The sequence below is a fragment of the Labrus bergylta genome, chromosome 2, assembly GCF_963930695.1.
Source record: "Labrus bergylta chromosome 2, fLabBer1.1, whole genome shotgun sequence".
In the NCBI taxonomy this organism is placed as follows: domain Eukaryota; kingdom Metazoa; phylum Chordata; class Actinopteri; order Labriformes; family Labridae; genus Labrus; species Labrus bergylta.
In genome coordinates, this window is record NC_089196.1 from 32249647 (window position 1) to 32268858 (window position 19212).

Genomic DNA, 19212 nt, shown 5'->3' on the forward strand with positions numbered 1-19212 from the left:
TACTACACAAAGTTTGTTTTTTAATGTCCACATTTACGTGGAGTATAACATTCATCATAACGTCAGATAACCATATTTACAGTCTGTGGTTAACCATCGAGATGAACCTTTAGCTTCTAACATGACACAAACTCATTTTCAACAACAACATCTTAACAACAAACATTTCTAAACCATTGACCGTAAATAATGAGCTACACAGTTAGCCGACTGGTTTACAAGCTAATGCTAAACAAGCTAAAGGTCTGTAAATATAAATATAAACACATGAGTAAGCAGTAAATATAACACTACTATATCACTTACCGAAAAAAAACTGAAGCATCAACTTGTTGGATGGTCTGTTAACCGCACAGCAAGCCATGTATGTTGTCAGATATGTGTTAAACAAACTCTCCAAACGAAGTAAGAAAGAGGAGAAATCAGACGGATCAAGCTGTTAGCCTCCTGACCTGCTGACCGTGCAGAGCTGTCAATCAAATCTGCCACAACCCTTATATGGGCATAGCCGTTTTCCTTAATAGAATAAAATCCGATGAGTTATAAAAAAAAATCACCCCCCCACAGTGTGAGGAGAAGGGGCCGTCAACTTCTCAGATATATCTCGTTTTTTGAACCAGGCTGTAAACATGTTGATTCTTGTGGTAAAAACGGGCTTTTTTGGCTGTGGGCTTATGGCACTTCCGGCGCTTCTGCAGCCAGCCTCAAGTGGAACCTCGAGGAACTGCAGTTTTTTGTACTTCCGCATAGGCTTCATTTTTTTCGAGACCGGAGGTTGACCCTTGGTAAAGACTCTGTCAAAATTTGTGGTTGTAACTCAAAGCTTGTGCGTGTACCTTCAGGATCGCACGTGAAGATAGGGAATTTGTGCAATCTGAACTGTGAGCACAAAATCATTACACATCTTCACATTTTTTCACAACAACAGAATTGTTTTACATATGCTCAGAATATTTCTATAATTACAAATGTTGTTTGCACATGTGCAAACCTTACCTGTGTGCACAAAATATTTCACCAAAGTAACCTTTCACGAGTTCAAAATCTTATTTACAGGAAATTGATCCCATACAGCAGCCCTTCCTTTTTTACAGACCACTGCAGGACAACAGACTGCCTCAAACACTTTCATCAACTTCTATCATCGCACAATATATTAAGATTAAGATTAAGATTAAGATTAAGATTAACTTTATTGTCCCAGTGGGAAATTTGTCTTGGACTTCACAGAGCTCTGATGCAGTAGCAAAAAATAACAAAATACATTCATTCGTCGGTAAAACATGTCAGTTAAATAATCGGTAAATTCCATACAAGTGAATTACTAAAACCATAAATATGTAATAGTTATGTAAAAGTAAAATGTACATGTAATCACATTTAAACTGATAAACAGTGCAGGTACATCTACACATCTTCACACACACACTCACACCACCTCATACATGCACACGTATACACACACATTACAGCTTAGGTACTGTTGAGGGCTTTGATGGACAAGAGAACAAAGGTATTTCTGAAACGGTTGTTCCTCCCTTGGGGTACCCTGTAGCGTCGGCCTGAGGGGAGGAGCTGGTACTCAGGGTGAAGAACATGAGATGGGTCTGAGATTATTTTTTGTGCCTGTTTTGGTTTTATGGTTTGTTGAAAGATGTCTTGGAGGCTGGGGTGTTGATGAACTCCCACGATTTTCATGGCAGTTTTTGTGAGTCTGTGGATTTGGGCCTTTGACTGAACGGTCAAATTTCCAAACCATGCAGAGATACCATATCGTAGGAGGCTCTCTACTACTGCATGGTAGAAGAGAAGCTGCACTTCCCGGGACACACCAAAGGTCCTGAGTCTTCTCAGAAAGTGAAGCCTCTGCTGCACTCTGGAGCAGACAGCTTCCACCTGGGACTTCCACACAAGTTTATTGTCTATGTGAATGCCGAGATATTTGTAGCACTCTACTTATGTTATGGTGTGATCATGGATGACCACTGGTGAGTGGTCGCCAATAGACTGAGGGTCGAACACCATCTCATTTGTTTTTAAAAATTTAACAACATGTACGTTTCCACTGTTGCTGGTACACTGATTTGTGTAGAGAGTGAACAGCACTGGTGAGCTAACACACCCCTGGGGCGCTCCGGTGCTGATGGTTGTGAGCTCTGACACAGTTCTGTTCGCTCTGACTTGCTGGGTGCGGTTAGTGAAAAATGAATGATACCATTTAATGATGAATGGATTGACCCAAAGCTGATTTAGTGTGTTAAGTAGAATGTGAAGCTGCAAGGTGTTAAACGCTGAACTAAAATCAACAAACAGTAGTCTAGCGTAGGCCTTGGGATTCTCCAGATGTTTGGTGACCATGTGCACTAAGCTATTGACAGCGTCATCAGTACCTCTATGGTGTCTGTATGCAAATTGGTATGGGTCTAGCTGTGGGCCTACCTCCGACTTCAGCCTGCTCACCATAAGTTTTTCATACATTTCATTACAACAGGAGTTAAAGCCACTGGTCTAAAATCATTACAGTCTTTAGGACATGGAATTTTTGGGATAGGTGTGATGACTGCCTTTTTCCACATTGCTGGTACAGTGTTTGTATCTACTGACCTCTGAAAGATGGGGCACCAAGCAGGTGTTAGTTCCTCTGCACACATCATTAATAAGAACACAGAAATGCCGTCTGGCCCTGTGGCCTTGTTGACAGTGACACTTTTAAAAACATTTTCCACATCCTTGGGGTCGAGGATATATCTGATATCAAAGCAGTAAAAGATCATCTGACACAATAAACAAGCTTCCTTCAATAAAATGTTATAAAGCTGTGACCTTTGATTCCCTGTTGCTATGGTGATTATTAGACTTTGGCATTTCCTGGTGTCAGGAGACTTGACTTTGACGTTGTCCTGTTAAGATGCAGATTAGTTCTCTGTGTTGAAGGTAAGAGACACTTTTTATACTGTTTGAAAGACTCATTTAATTTAAGTGTAAAAAGAGCTGTAAGCTAACAGTTAGCCACCGGATTCATTAGCTGCTCTGACTAAAGTAGAAGTGAAGGACACACAATGATCCTCAGTCCCGATGCAGGCTATGCTAACCATGCTAACAGGTTGATTAAAGACGAGCCTGCTCTGGAAGTTTCTTTCATTGAGATCATCACTTTATCTTCTGTAATTGAAATGTTTGAGTGATTATCATTTTGATTTGAACAATTTTCTTAATTACGTTTTCTTTACAGTGGAACATATTCATAAGAAGTTGTTGTAACTCTCTCAATCAGCTGACTGTGTTCTTGGTTAATCAATGACTTGTTGGGTTTGACTTGTTATTGTTTTATGATTCAAAGTCCTGCAGTGAAGCCTCCTCTGATAAGATAAAACTTTATTGATGCTAGAGGATCAATTCAAATGTTTCAGCAGAACAAAGACAGATACAAGTTTAAATAAAATCATTTAAATTCATCAAATTAGAACAAGAAGGAGATGATGACAGATCTTAAAAAAGAGTGATTCATGTCCAAGTTACAGACTGTGCAGTGAATACATTCAGAACCTACAACTACTTTAATACTTCAGCTGGATAATCAGTCTGACAAGAACAGAACATCTGAGAGTAATAAATCATCTACTATAAGAGAGAACAGAAGATTAGATCATAACACCAGGTGAACCAGGTAGATGTGATGTTAGTAGACTGACAGTGAGGTGATGATGATGATGATGAAGGTGAACCAGGTAGATGTGATGTTAGTAGACTGACAGTGAGGTGATGATGATGATGATGATGAAGGTGAACCAGGTAGATGTGATGTTAGTAGACTGACAGTGAGGTGATGATGATGATGATGATGAAGGTGAACCAGGTAGATGTGATGTTAGTAGACTGACAGTGAGGTGATGATGATGATGATGATGATGATGATGAAGGTGAACCAGGTAGATGTGATGTTAGTAGACTGACAGTGAGGTGATGATGATGATGATGATGATGAAGGTGAACCAGGTAGATGTGATGTTAGTAGACTGACAGTGAGGTGATGATGATGATGATGATGAAAGTGAACCAGGTAGATGTGATGTTAGTAGAATGACAGTGAGGTAATGATGATGATGATGATGATGATGATGAAGGTGAACCAGGTAGATGTGATGTTTGTAGACTGACAGTGAGGTGATGATGATGATGATGATGATGAAGGTGAACCAGGTAGATGTGATGTCTGTAGACTGACAGTGAGGTGATGATGATGATGATGATGATGATGATGAAGGTGAACCAGGTAGATGTGATGTTAGTAGACTGACAGTGAGGTGATGATGATGATGATGATGATGAAGGTGAACCAGGTAGATGTGATGTTTGTAGACTGACAGTGAGGTGATGATGATGATGATGATGATGAAGGTGAACCAGGTAGATGTGATGTCTGTAGACTGACAGTGAGGTGATGATGATGATGATGATGATGAAGGTGAACCAGGTAGATGTGATGTTAGTAGACTGACAGTGAGGTGATGATGATGATGATGATGATGAAGGTGAACCAGGTAGATGTGATGTTTGTAGACTGACAGTGAGGTGATGATGATGATGATGATGATGATGATGATGATGATGAAGGTGAACCAGGTAGATGTGATGTTAGTAGACTGACAGTGAAGTGGTGATGATGATGATGATGATGATGAAGGTGAACCAGGTAGATGTGATGTTTGTAGACTGACAGTGAGGTGATGATGATGATGATGATGATGAAGGTGAACCAGGTAGATGTGATGTTAGTAGACTGACAGTGAGGTGATGATGATGATGATGAAGGTGAACCAGGTAGATGTGATGTTAGTAGACTGACAGTGAGGTGATGATGATGATGATGATGATGAAGGTGAACCAGGTAGATGTGATGTTAGTAGACTGACAGTAAGGTGATGATGATGATGATGATGAAGGTGAACCAGGTAGATGTGATGTTTGTAGACTGACAGTGAGGTGATGATGATGATGATGATGATGAAGGTGAACCAGGTAGATGTGATGTTAGTAGACTGACAGTGAGGTGATGATGATGATGATGATGATGATGATGATGATGATGAAGGTGAACCAGGTAGATGTGATGTTTGTAGACTGACAGTGAGGTGATGATGATGATGATGATGATGATGAAGGTGAACCAGGTAGATGTGATGTTAGTAGACTGATAGTGAGGTGATGATGATGATGATGATGATGATGATGATGAAGGTGAACCAGGTAGATGTGATGTTTGTAGACTGACAATGAGGTGATGATGATGATGATGATGAAGGTGAACCAGGTAGATGTGATGTTAGTAGACTGACAGTGAGGTGATGATGATGATGATGATGATGATGATGATGATGATGATGATGATGATGATGATGATGAAGGTGAATCAGCAGCTTCTTTGTTTTCTCCACAGCTGAAGATCTTTGACTGGATGTGACTTCAGCAGCTGAACTCCATCAGTGTTGTTGTAGTGACAGAGTGCAGCTCTCCCAGCAGGGGGCGCTCTGCTATGGATCAGTGTGAGGACACAGAGGAGGGAGTCCCTCCCTCTAAAACCTCTCTGTGTGAGGAACATGAAGCTCTGAGGTGAGGATCTCTAACTGTCCATGGCTGTATCCAAATTGCCAAGTACCGACTCAATCTGTCTGTACATCATCAGTACCTACTATCCGTGCTGTATACTGTTAGTACCTACTATTCAGTAGGTGCGCGGAGGCAGATATTTGTTCCTACTTGATTCATTCAGTATGGAAGTGGCATCATTTACGTTACCCGAACCGGCCGCATACATCGTTTTTTTTTTTAAGCTTTATTCAAGAAGAGTGATGCGCATACAGTCAGGTAAACAAAACAATATCACAAGTAAAAGATTAAATAACTAAATAACATACAGTAGCCCTCCTACTGATTATCCATCTGCCAGTTTAAACTGGAACAATCTGATTAAAAATGATCTTTGAAACAAGATCCAGGGTGTGGTTAAAACGATGAGTAGGTTCGTTTACACCCTGGGTGAAACCAATAGAGTCTAATAATGACATGAAAGCTGTGCTAAGGCTATCATTATCAACATCCACGTGGATATTGAAGTCACCTACAACAATTATTCTATCACTGCTAAGGACTACATTTGATAAGAATTCTGCAAATTCAGATAGAAATTCAGAATATGGGCCAGGAGGGCGGCAAACTACAACAACTAGAACTGGCTGAAAGGTTCTTGAGACTGGATGTGAAAGACTAAGAACAAGGCTTTCAAAAGAAGAAAAATTCAGCCTTGGTCGAGGGTTAACTAGAAGACTAAAATTATTTTATTATTTTTTTAAAGATCCTGAGAGCACTGAGCTGTTATTGGTTGTGGGGTGTAACAGAGAATCTATTGTCCTGAAAAGATGTCTGGTGCTGTTTATCAGGTTTGAGAAATATTCTTGCCTTGATTTTCGGATGGCTTTGTTGTAGTCTTTTATTGCTTCTACAAGTATATTTTTTTTCAATTTCTATTTTTGTTTTGCAGTCTGCAGTCTCTCTTAAGTGCATTGGTTGCATTGTTTTTCCATGGAACGACCTTTTTTGTTTTTACTGTCTTAGTTGTGATTGGAGAGCAGGCATCAAGCACTGTCCTCAGTTTATAATTAAAATCGGTAACAAGTTGTTCACAGGATGATGGTAAGGTGGTATTTCTGTAAGATGTTATGTAAGAGTTGTGGCTACTTCAGGCGTAATGTGCCGTTTGTTAACTGTACGTTCTATTGCACCTGGAGGAGAGTGATAAAAACTGTTAAAAAAATATGTCGGCCCGCACCGGCTACAGGTGGCTGGCTAACTACTGCTGCATACGATGACTCTGACTCAGCTGTGCAGAGCCATCTCTCTAACTCAGACACCCTCGCCTCCAAAGCTAAAAATAAACTATATTTCTTAGATTATCACTAAAGAAGGACGAGGAGTAACTTAACATCTGACACGTAGAGCAGGAGAGAGCAGGAGAGGGAAAGACAGAAAACAAAGCCATTGTAAATAAAGCTAACTGCTAAGCTAAGCTAAGAGTAGGTAGCTAAAATAAACAAAACTTTTAAGCAGGTTTGTCGCTAGAGAGAAAGAGTGCTTTTCGATCACTTCTGTTTGTCTGAACGTACAGTGTGTTGGAAACAACAGTCGTAAGAAACTAGGCAAAATTAACAATTAAGCTTTTAGCTTTTAGCTTTTAGCTCTAACGATCAGCACTGAACAACACAGTCCAGCGGAGAACAGGAAATTATGCAATACACTCACCTGTAGTACGTAGCACGTAGCAGCCCCTGATGGAAGGTGAGAATAAAAAATCAAGTTAATGTTATGTCTCTGTTGTTTAAAGACTCATATCTTGGCTCAGAGTTTCATTATATATATCCTGTTGTTTTCTTGTGTAATATGTCCTGTCACAGAGTTCAACAGGAGAGCTCCAACGTTCACAGAGATCAATCAGACCAGCAGAATCCAACAGACCTGGACTCCATCTTTATGGTGTGTTCAACACACTGTTAATTAATACACTACCATTACAATAATTTAATTCTAAGTTATTGTTCTGTTTAGACCAGCTGACCTTCAGACTGACAGATGAATCACATGTTGAGTTCTACCAGTTTATATTAAATATCCTGTGTCTCCTTCTGTTCCAGCTGCTGGAGGAGAACATCATCACCTTTGTGAAGAACGAGCTGAAGAGAGTCCACAGGGTTCTGAGTCCAGATTACCCAGAATGCTTAGAGAGTCAGAGTGAGGATGAAGAGCAGGGGAGAAGCTGTAAAGAGGCATTTTTGAAGATCACTCTGCACTTCCTGAGGAGAATGAAGCAGGAGGAGCTGGCTGACTGTCTGCAGAGCAGTAAGAACATTTTAACAGATTTAGTATTTTAGAAAAAGGACAAAGAGGTTTAAAGTTCCAAACTCAGATAGTCATGTGATCTATATCAGGATCTGTTCATTGATTTCAGTTCTTTCTTTTTTCAGGAACAGTCGCTGCAGAGTGCCGGCGTAAACTCAAATCTAACCTGAAGGAGAAGTTCCAGTGTGTGTTTGAGGGGATTGCTAAAGCAGGAAACCCAACCCTTCTGAACCAGATCTACACAGAGCTCTACATCACAGAGGGAGGGACTGGAGAGGTCAATGATGAACACGAGGTCAGACAGATTGAAACAGCATCCAGGAAACCACACAGACCAGAAACAACCATCAGACAAGAAGACATCTTTAAAGCCTCACCTGGAAGAGATGAACCAATCAGAACAGTGATGACAAAGGGAGTGGCTGGCATCGGGAAAACAGTCTTAACACAGAAGTTCACTTTGGACTGGGCTGAAGACAAAGACAACCAGAACATACACTTCACATTTCCATTCACTTTCAGAGAGCTGAATGTGCTGAAGAAGAAAAAGTTCAGCCTGTTGGAACTTGTTCATCACTTCTTTCCTGAAACCAAAGAAGCAGGAATCTGCAGGTTTGAAGAGTTCCAGGTTGTGTTCATCGTTGACGGTCTGGATGAGTGTCGACTTCCTCTGGACTTTAAAAACAACGAGACCCTGACTGATGTCACAGAGTCCACCTCAGTGGATGTGCTGCTGACAAACCTCATCAGGGGGAAACTGCTTCCCTCTGCTCACCTCTGGATAACTACAAGACCTGCAGCAGCCAATCAGATCCCTCCTGAGTGTGTTGACATGGTGACAGAGGTCAGAGGGTTCACTGACCCACAGAAGGAGGAGTACTTCAGGAAGAGGTTCAGAAATGAGGAGCAAGCCGACCGAATCATCTCCCACATCAAGAAATCCAGAAGCCTCCACATCATGTGCCACATCCCAGTCTTCTGCTGGATCACTGCTACAGTTCTGGAGGATGTGCTGAAGACCAGAGAGGGAGGAGAGCTGCCCAAGACCCTGACTGAGATGTACATCCACTTCCTGGTGGTTCAGTCCAAACTGAAGAACATCAAGTATGATGGAGGAGCTGAGACAGATCCACACTGGAATAAAAAGAGCAGGAAGATGATTAAGTCTCTGGGAAAACTGGCTTTTGAGCAGCTGCAGAAAGGAAACCTGATCTTCTATGACTCAGACCTGACAGAGTGTGGCATCGATATCAGAGCAGCCTCTTTGTACTCAGGAGTGTTCACACAGATCTTTAAAGAGGAGAGAGGACTGTACCAGGACAAGGTGTTCTGCTTCATCCATCTGAGTGTTCAGGAGTTTCTGGCTGCTCTTCATGTCCATCTGACCTTCATCAACTCTGGAGTAAATCTGATGTCAAAAGAACAAACAACATCCTGGTGGTCTAAAGTATACATTGAAAAACCTAACCCAACACATTTATATCAGAGTGCTGTGGACCAGGCCTTACAGAGTCCTAATGGACACCTGGACTTGTTCCTCCGCTTCCTCCTCGGTCTTTCTCTAGAGACCAATCAGAATCTCATACGAGGTCTGCTGACACACACAGGAAGTGGCTCAAAGACTAATCAGGAAACAGTCAAGTACATCAAGAAGAAGATCAGTGAGGATCTGTCTGCAGAGAAAAGCATCAATCTGTTCCACTGTCTGAATGAACTGAATGATCGTTCTCTAGTGGAGGAGATCCAACAGTCCCTGAGATCAGGACGTCTCTCTACAGATGAACTGTCTCCTGCTCAGTGGTCAGCTCTGGTCTACATCTTACTGTCATCAGAAAAAGATCTGGACGTGTTTGACCTGAAGAAATACTCTGCTTCAGAGGAGGCTCTTCTGAGGCTGCTGCCTGTGATCAAAGCTTCAAACAAAGCTCTGTACGTGCTCACATAACTATCCAGTTCAAATGTAGTTCTCTTCATTCAGAAATAACAACTATAGTTTTTTATTGCTTTCATTTGTGTTCTTCTGAATCCTCTTCAGGCTGAGTGTCTGTAACCTCTCAGAGAGAAGCTGTGAAGCTCTGTCCTCAGTCCTCAGCTCCCAGTCCTCTAGTCTGAGAGAGCTGGACCTGAGCAACAACAACCTGCAGTATTCAGAAGTGAAGCTGCTGTGTAGTGGTTTAAAGACTCTACACTGTTCACTGGAAACGCTCAGGTAAGGACTTATTCATGTGAAAGTTTACCCAATAAGCTTAAATGTACTTAGTTTATTTGATATTTTGATTAACTTACCAAACATATCCTCTTCAGGCTGAGTGGTTGTAACCTCTCAGAGAGAAGCTGTGAAGCTCTGTACTCAGTCCTCAGCTACCAGTCCTCTAGTCTGAGAGAGCTGGACCTGAGCAACAACAACCTGCAGGATTCAGGAGTGAAGCTGCTGTGTAGTGGTTTAAAGAGTCCACTCTGTAGACTGGACACTCTCAGGTAAGGACTTATTCATGTGAAAGTTTACCCAATAAGCTTAAATGTACTTAGTTTATTTGATATTTTGAATAACTTACCAAACATATCCTCTTCAGGCTGAGTGGTTGTAACCTCTCAGAGAGAAGCTGTGAAGCTCTGTCCTCAGTCCTCAGCTCCCAGTCCTCTAGTCTGAGAGAGCTGGACCTGAGCAACAACAACCTGCATGATTCAGAAGTGAAGCTGCTGTGTCGTGGTTTGAAGACTCTACACTGTTCACTGGAAACGCTCAGGTAAGGACTTATTCATGTGAAAGTTTACCCAATAAGCTTAAATGTACTTAGTTTATTTGATATTTTGATTAACTTACCAAACATATCCTCTTTAGGCTGAGTGTCTGTAACCTCTCAGAAAGAAGCTGTGAAGCTCTGTCCTCAGTCCTCAGCTCCCAGTCCTCTAGTCTGAGAGAGCTGGACCTGAGCAACAACAACCTGCAGGATTCAGGAGTGAAGCTGCTGTGTAGTGGATTAAAGAGTCAACTCTGTAGACTGGACACTCTCAGGTTAGTGTGCTGCTGATCCACATTATTCATCTAAGATCATGTTTTCTTGATGAATCATTTATTAAATGGGCCTTGGTGGTGGTTTAAAGTTTTCCTGTATGTTTCCACATTAAAGCTGTAAAGCTCTGAGCTCGTTCTATAGCTCTCAGTCTTTTAGTCTGAGGAAGCTGGACTGGAATAAAGAAAGTTAAATCTGAAGTTCTTTCTCCACCAACAAACAAACCATGGATAATGTTTGGAACATAAAGAACTAAAGAATCTTTATTTCAGATGAAACAGTTCAGAACTGTTTCTACATCACTGCTGATGTCAAAGCAGTCTGTGTGTTTATCTCACGCTCTGTCTTACCTTCACTATTTGTCACCAGAGTAAATATTGATTAGTATCAGATTATGAAGTCTATTCTGTTCAGCTGCATGGTTATGACGGGATGTTACTGGTAAAACAGAGAAGAATGGACCAATGGATGTTAAGCATATTGTGCGTGCGTGCATGTGCGTGTGCTTGTGTGTGTGTGCTTGTGTGTGTGTGTATGTGTGTGTGTGTGTGTGTGTGTGTGTGTGTGTGTGTGTGTGTAGTCTGTCAGGTTGTCTGATCAAAGAAGAAGGTTGTGCGTCTCTGGCCTCAGCTCTAAGCTCCTCCCCCCTGAGACATCTGGACCTGAGCTACAATCATCCAGGAGAACGAGGAGAGAAGCTGCTGTCTGCTGGACTGGAGGATCCACACTGCAGACTGGAGACACTGAGGTACAGACAGACACACAGAAGCTGTCTCACTGTTTCTGAATGATGAACTCTGCTTCTTGTCTGATGCTGGATTTAAATGAAGATGTATGAAATAGATTCTGATCTGGTTTCTTCCTCCAGGTTGGACCATAGTGGACTGCACAGACTGGATCCTGGTCCGAGGAAGTGTGAGTGTGTTTTCATTTCTCTTCATCAGAACACAGCAGCACATGTTGGAGTGTAGAAGAGTAAATGCTCTTGAACAATCAGACAGAGACTATGGCTTGTGAATAGAGGATTTGTTTATTTCTCTCTGAGAAGTTAATAACAATAACTTAGATTTATATAGCGCCTTTCATGAAACCCAAGGATGCTTTACAAAGTGTGTGTGTGTGTGTGTGTGTGTGTGTGGGGGGGGGGGTGTAATGGGAGTCAACAAGAGAGGAATAGAAAAACACAAACAGAGAAGAGAAAGGATAGAAACACTGGACAAACAAATGAAGGAGAAAGGGAGTGGGTGATCAGCTGAGGGGAGTGTTAGATGAGGCTGAATGCTTTGGTGAACAGATGGTGTTTGAGGAGGTTTTTAAAAATGACCAGGGGTCTCATTTATAAAAGAGTGCGTAAAATTCATACTAAAAATGTACGTGTGCCAAAAACCCGGAAATGGCGTGCGCACAAAATGATTCAGAGTTATAAAACCGTTCGTACGCACACCTGCACGCAATGTTCCCTTTATAAATCACCATCCACCTGGAAATGTGCGCACGTAGATTAGTCCCATGTTCCGCCCTCTACACGCCCACATTCAACCATAAACGGTCAATGCAAAGCAGCTTGTGAATGAAAATGCATACAAACAAGGGGGCAGATCAAAGGTTTCCAACGTTGGATCACGAAAACTGAAGTTTAGACAAAGAAACGAAACTTTCTGACCCAGAAACAAAGGAACTTGTGAATGAAGTGAAGGATAAAATGGACATATCGGTAGTTTGCTGCAGCAGGAGGATCACGAACTGAAGAAAATTCAGAGAATGACACCACGTCGCTGCTGCATTCACGCTGTCCTATGTGCCAAAACATCCACCGTTCATCATTACGCACGAGTATATCTGCAATGTTTACATGTTTACAGGACCCACACTGATTTCTTCATATAGTGGCAGAGAGGACACGTCAGTCAGCATTCTCCCTCACTCTATCATATTATTAATCAAAGGTTTGATCAACCAACAAAAACTTTGAATTGTTGGCCACATATTTTCGTGGGCATCTCCGTCTGCACTGTGACTAATTATGAGCAAATATATGGCTTAATGATCGTGTCAGAGATGCCCCGACTTAATGTCCACACTTGAATTATTTACAGAATAAATACATGCAGCTGATGAAGATGTGCTGAGTATGGAGGAGGTGAAATGTGTGAAGCCATCGCCATGTCTCTGTGCACTCTTTATTAAAACTAAAAATCACAATTGATGATAAATGCAAGATATTGAAATATATTAATGAAAACTGGAGGCTCTATGGTCTTTGTGTTAGTCTAATGTTTAACTCTACATCAGTGATGAGAGAAAAGCATCAATCTGTTCCACTGTCTGAATGAACTGAATGATCGTTCTCTAGTGGAGGAGATCCAACAGTCCCTGAGATCAGGACGTCTCTCTACAGATGAACTGTCTCCTGCTCAGTGGTCAGCTCTGGTCTACATCTTACTGTCATCAGAAAAAGATCTGGACGTGTTTGACCTGAAGAAATACTCTGCTTCAGAGGAGGCTCTTCTGAGGCTGCTGCCTGTGATCAAAGCTTCAAACAAAGCTCTGTACGTGCTCACATAACTATCCAGTTCAAATGTAGTTCTCTTCATTCAGAAATAACAACTATAGTTTGTAATTGCTTTCATTTGTGTTCTTCTGAATCCTCTTCAGGCTGAGTGGTTGTAACCTCTCAGAGAGAAGCTGTGAAGCTCTGTCCTCAGTCCTCAGCTCCGAGTCCTCTAGTCTGAGAGAGCTGGACCTGAGCAACAACAACCTGCATGAGTCAGAAGTGAAGCTGCTGTGTAGTGGTTTAAAGACTCTACACTGTTCACTGGAAACACTCAGGTAAGGACTTATTCATGTGAAAGTTTACCCAATAAGCTTAAATGTACTTAGTTTATTTGATATTTTGATTAACTTACCAAACATATCCTCTTCAGGCTGAGTGGTTGTAACCTCTCAGAGAGAAGCTGTGAAGCTCTGTCCTCAGTCCTCAGCTCCCAGTCCTCTAGTCTGAGAGAGCTGGACCTGAGCAACAACAACCTGCATGAGTCAGAAGTGAAGCTGCTGTGTAGTGGTTTAAAGACTCTCCACTGTTCACTGGAAACGCTCAGGTAAGGACTTATTCATGTGAAAGTTTACCCAATAAGCTTAAATGTACTTAGTTTATTTGATATTTTGATTAACTTACCAAACATATCCTCTTCAGGCTGAGTGTCTGTAACCTCTCAGAGAGAAGCTGTGAAGCTCTGTCCTCAGTCCTCAGCTCCCAGTCCTCTAGTCTGAGAGAGCTGGACCTGAGCAACAACAACCTGCATGATTCAGGAGTGAAGCTGCTGTCTACTGGATTAAAGAGTCCACTCTGTAGACTGGACACTCTCAGGTTAGTGTGCTGCTGATCCACATTAGTCCTTTAAGATCATGTTTTGTTGATGAATCATTTATTAAATGGGCCTTGATGGTGGTTTAAAGTTTTCCTGTATGTTACCACATTAAAGCTGTAAAGCTCTGAGCTCGTTCTATAGCTCTCAGTCTTTTAGTCTGAGGAAGCTGGACTGGAATAAAGAAAGTTAAATATGAAGTTCTTTCCCCACCAACAAACAAACCATGGATAATGTTTGGAACATAAAGAACTAAAGAATCTTTATTTCAGATGAAACAGTTCAGAACTGTTTCTACATCACTGCTGATGTCAAAGCAGTCTGTGTGTTTATCTCACGCTCTGTCTTACCTTCACTATTTGTCACCAGAGTAAATATTGATTAGTATCAGATTATGAAGTCTATTCTGTTCAGCTGCATGGTTATGACGGGATGTTACTGTTAAAATAGAGAAGAATGGACCAATGGATGTTAAGCATGTTGTGTCTGTGTGTGTGTGTGTGTGTGTGCGTGTGCATGTGCTTGTGTGTGTGTGTGTGTGTGTTTATGTGTGTTGGTGTGTGTGTGTGTGTGTGTGTGTGTGTGTGTGTTTGTATGTGTGTGTGTGTGTGTGTGTGCATGTGCGTGTGCTTGTGTGTGTGTGTGTGTGTGTGTGTGTGTGTGTGTGTGTGTGTGTGTGTGTGTGTGTGTGTGTGTGTGTGTGTGTGTGTGTGTGTGTGTGTGTGTGTGTGTGTTGGTGTGTTGGTGTTTATATGTGTGTGTGTGTGTGTGTGTGTGTGTGTGTGTGTGTGTGTGTGTGTGTGTGTGTGTGTGTGTGTGTGTGTTGGTTTGTGTGTGTGTAGTCTGTCAGGTTGTCTGATCACAGAAGAAGGTTGTGCGTCTCTGGCCTCAGCTCTAAGCTCCTCCCCCCTGAGACATCTGGACCTGAGCTACAATCATCCAGGAGAACGAGGAGAGAAGCTGCTGTCTGCTGGACTGGAGGATCCACACTGCAGACTGGAGACACTGAGGTACAGACAGACACACAGAAGCTGTCTCACTGTTTCTGAATGATGAACTCTGCTTCGTGTCTGATGCTGGATTTAAATGAAGATGTATGAAATAGATTCTGATCTGGTTTCTTCCTCCAGGTTGGACCATAGTGGACTGCACAGACTGAAGCCTGGTCTGAGGAAGTGTGAGTGTGTTTTAATTTCTCTTCATCAGAACACAGCAGCACATGTTGGAGTGAAGAAGAGTAAATGCTCTTGAACAATCAGACAGAGACTATGGCTTGTGAATAGAGGATTTGTTTATTTCTCTCAGAGAAGTTAATAACAATAACTTAGATTAATATAGCGCCTTTCATGAAACCCAAGGATGCTTTACAAAGTGTGTGTGTGTGTGTGTGTGGGGGGGTGGGCGTAATGGGAGACAACAAGAGAGGAATAGAAAAACACAAACAGAGAAGAGAAAGGATAGAAACACTAGACAAACAAATGAAGGAGAAAGGGAGTGGGTGATCAGCTGAGGGGAGTGTTAGATGAGGCTGAATGCTTTGGTGAACAGATGGTGTTTGAGGAGGTTTTTAAAAATGACCAGGGGTCTCATTTATAAAAGAGTGCGTAAAATTCATACTAAAAATGTACGTGTGCCAAAAACCCGGAAAAGGCGTGCGCACAAAATGATTCAGAGTTATAAAACCGTTCGTACGCACACCTGCACGCAATGTTCCCTTTATAAATCACCATCCACCTGGAAATGTGCGCACGTAAATTATTCCCATGTTCCGCCCTCTACACGCCCACATTCAACCATAAACGATCAATGCAAAGCAGCTCGTGAATGAAAATGCATACAAACGAGGGGGCAGATCAAAGGTTTCCAGCGCTGGATCACGAAAACCGAAGTTTAGACGAAGAAACGAAACTTTCTGACCCAGAAACAAAGGAACTTGTGAATGAAGTGAAGGATAAAATGGACATATCGGTAGTTTGCTGCAGCAGGAGGATCACGAACTGAAGAAAATTCAGAGAATGACACCACGTCGCTGCTGCATTCACGCTGTCCTATGTGCCAAAACATCCACCGTTCATCATTACGCACGAGTATATCTGCAATGTTTACATGTTTACAGGACCCACACTGATTTCTTCATATAGTGGCAGAGAGGACACGTCAGTCAGCATTCTCCCTCACTCTATCATATTATTAATCAAAGGTTTGATCAACCAACAAAAACTTTGAATTGTTGGCCACATATTTTCGTGGGCATCTCCGTCTGCACTGTGACTAATTATGAGCAAATATATGGCTTAATGATCGTGTCAGAGATGCCCCGACTTAATGTCCACACTTGAATTATTTACAGAATAAATACATGCAGCTGATGAAGATGTGCTGAGTATGGAGGAGGTGAAATGTGTGAAGCCATCGCCATGTCTCTGTGCACTCTTTATTAAAACTAAAACTCACAATTGATGATAAATGCAAGATATTGAAATATATTAATGAAAACTGGAGGCTCTATGGTCTTTGTGTTAGTCTAATGTTTAACTCTACATCAGTGATTACATTAGTGTATAAGTCCGGTCCTCTGAGGTCCGTCCGGGATAATGAAGGCGAGACGGCGCTGATGCAATATGTATGTGGCAGACTTTTATTTTTATTTTTATTTTATGTTTATATATTGTCATAATGAAAGTTACTTATTGGAAATGGCTCACTACATGCGCGATTATAGCCTAAATAAAACCATCGGTTTGAATGATTGTGATGACGTGGATCTGTCAGTAAAGTTTGATATTTAGTGAAATAGGTTTGCTTTGTTGTTAAGGGAGCGAGCATTCTGCAGCATAAATGAGGCGGTGGTGTATTCTGAAGCAGAGGGGGAGAGAGGAGTGGTTCTGTCAACACACACAACAACAGGTATCAGGTTTCTGGTGTGCACGTGTGATTTGTTGTGATGATGGCGCCGGTCAGACACTACAGTGGGGATAGCATGGTCAGTGTAAACAAACTTGCATCGGGCAGCCCTATGCACGTAGTGAGGACGGCGCAGGAGTCCGAAAGATTTAATGGAAGCAAGGTTGTCCGGAGAGAAGTGGCAGGCGAGATTCTGGAGTTGCAGAGCGGAGTATGTTAGTAGTACCATGTCCGCAGCAGGGAGAGCAGCTGCTAGCCGCAGGCTACCGGGCGCCAGCCGGGGTCAGGAAAACCGCAGGAATGAGAGCCAAACCAGGATAAGGAAAGGACCAATTTTGTGGCAGACGGGGGACCCGTCTGGACACAATCTGAGCAGGAGAGTAGCAGCCGGCAGTCTGGTTGTCAGGCAGGCCTCTTCACCAGCAGCCGAGCCAGAGTAGGGGGGAAGCGGCAGCCAGCGGTAGCCAACAGGTGGCGCAGGGCGATGGTCCCAAGCCAGGTAGGGAGATGACGTGGCCGACGAAGAAGGACGGTCCACCAATAAGGCAGGCGAGGGTCCAGTGATCACAGACTGGTGAGGATATCCTGATAGCTGTGCGAGAAGCTAACAGCTGATCGGCGGCTAGCGCTAACAGCTGATCGTCATAGATGGTGAGTAGCTGTCAGTTTACACAAACTGAAAGCAGCAGCAAAGTCGATCTGTTTGCAGACTGTTAGTAGAGGATAAGTAGGAGGGAGAAGCATAGATAGCACAAAAGAAACACGATTTTTGTCACGGATCGTGAAGCGGCGACATACACGCCAGCGTCCTCGCTCAACCGGAACTTTTATAACATCCCAATCATCCTTTTATGGGCAATCAACACACTGAGTAATTACGACATGTGTGCTATATGAAGACCATTTCCTAGAAGTTTCCTGGACAGACAACTGGTCTCTTAACAGGAAAGAGTGTGTGTATGTGTGTGTGTGTGTGTGTGTGTGTGTGTGTGTGTGTGTGTGTGTGTGTCTTGTGTATCAGAACATGATCTTATGACTTGGCTAAATTCAGAGGTTAGATAACTATTGGTTTGTGCCTGCTGCTGTCCAGATTGTGTTTCTGTTATGATTAAACCTTTCAAACTACAACAGGATGAGGGCTGGAAGTAACACAAAGTGATGATAAAAGTGAGGGTGATGGAAACTCATGAGAGTTTAAATATGAAATAAAAAATGTAAACTAAAATAAAAGTGATAATCCAGTGAATAGAAAATCAACATTCATCACATCCAACAGAAATGTATATTTTACAACATGCAGTTTTTGTGACATTTCACATTTTGATGTTGGCTGCTGGCCGGCTGCTCGTAGTCGAGCTCGTGGAGCTCATCAACTTTAAAAACAGCAAAAATCATTTTTGATTTGACGTTCATTTTCATAAACATGTAAATATGCAGAGTCTCCAACATCAAGTTCTCTCCTTAAAAACATCCAGACGTGAATTCAGTGATGAAATAGAAACAGAATATCTTTAGAGACATAAGCTAGCTCTCCTCCTCGTCTTCTGGCTGTGCAGACAGTAAGGCACACAGCAAAGTCCACGATCACCATAGTACAGGCCAGCAGGAACATCCAACAACAATACACAAGTCAGCTGCAGGCCGCCAGGTGGCCAGGTGAGGTCGGGACGGCGTGGCCTACACCTTAGACAAGCAGAGAAAAACTCACAAGGACTGAGTTGTCATCTGTTTCTTCAGATTTTGATCTGTTCATCCAGTCCAGTTAAATTTCAATTAAAACAAAAACATGTATGTTGTAGAGCCTAGATTGATGGAAAAGAAATGGTCTCCATGACTTCAGAAACACAGTTTAAAAGTAGTTAGACAGGACAAAGGGACGTGGCACACTCCTGCTGCCATCACATTGTGTGTGACAGTGAAAGTGGAAATGAGGCTCCTGTTTGTGCTGAATGTGACCTCTGAGGACAGAACAGTTGGAGACAGCAGATGGTTCATAGATTCTTTGTGCTGCACTTTGATTAGTCAGACTTTATTCACTG

At 42.3% G+C, this 19212-nt stretch overlaps 1 protein-coding gene across 1 annotated transcript in view; it reads left to right on the forward strand.

Annotated features, from left to right (window-relative positions):
- The window catches only part of LOC136181089 (NLR family CARD domain-containing protein 3-like), a 119177-nt gene that overhangs the window by 95829 nt on the left and 4136 nt on the right, over window positions 1–19212 (forward strand). Inside the window, exons 7-19 of the mRNA XM_065961359.1 lie at window positions 8016–9819; window positions 9926–10099; window positions 10195–10368; window positions 10464–10637; window positions 10733–10906; window positions 11485–11652; window positions 11773–11819; window positions 13258–13453; window positions 13560–13733; window positions 13829–14002; window positions 14098–14271; window positions 15112–15279; window positions 15400–15446. Coding sequence (XP_065817431.1) covers window positions 8016–9819; window positions 9926–10099; window positions 10195–10368; window positions 10464–10637; window positions 10733–10906; window positions 11485–11652; window positions 11773–11819; window positions 13258–13453; window positions 13560–13733; window positions 13829–14002; window positions 14098–14271; window positions 15112–15279; window positions 15400–15446 — 3648 coding nt within the window. The remainder of the gene's footprint in view (window positions 1–8015; window positions 9820–9925; window positions 10100–10194; window positions 10369–10463; window positions 10638–10732; window positions 10907–11484; window positions 11653–11772; window positions 11820–13257; window positions 13454–13559; window positions 13734–13828; window positions 14003–14097; window positions 14272–15111; window positions 15280–15399; window positions 15447–19212) is intronic.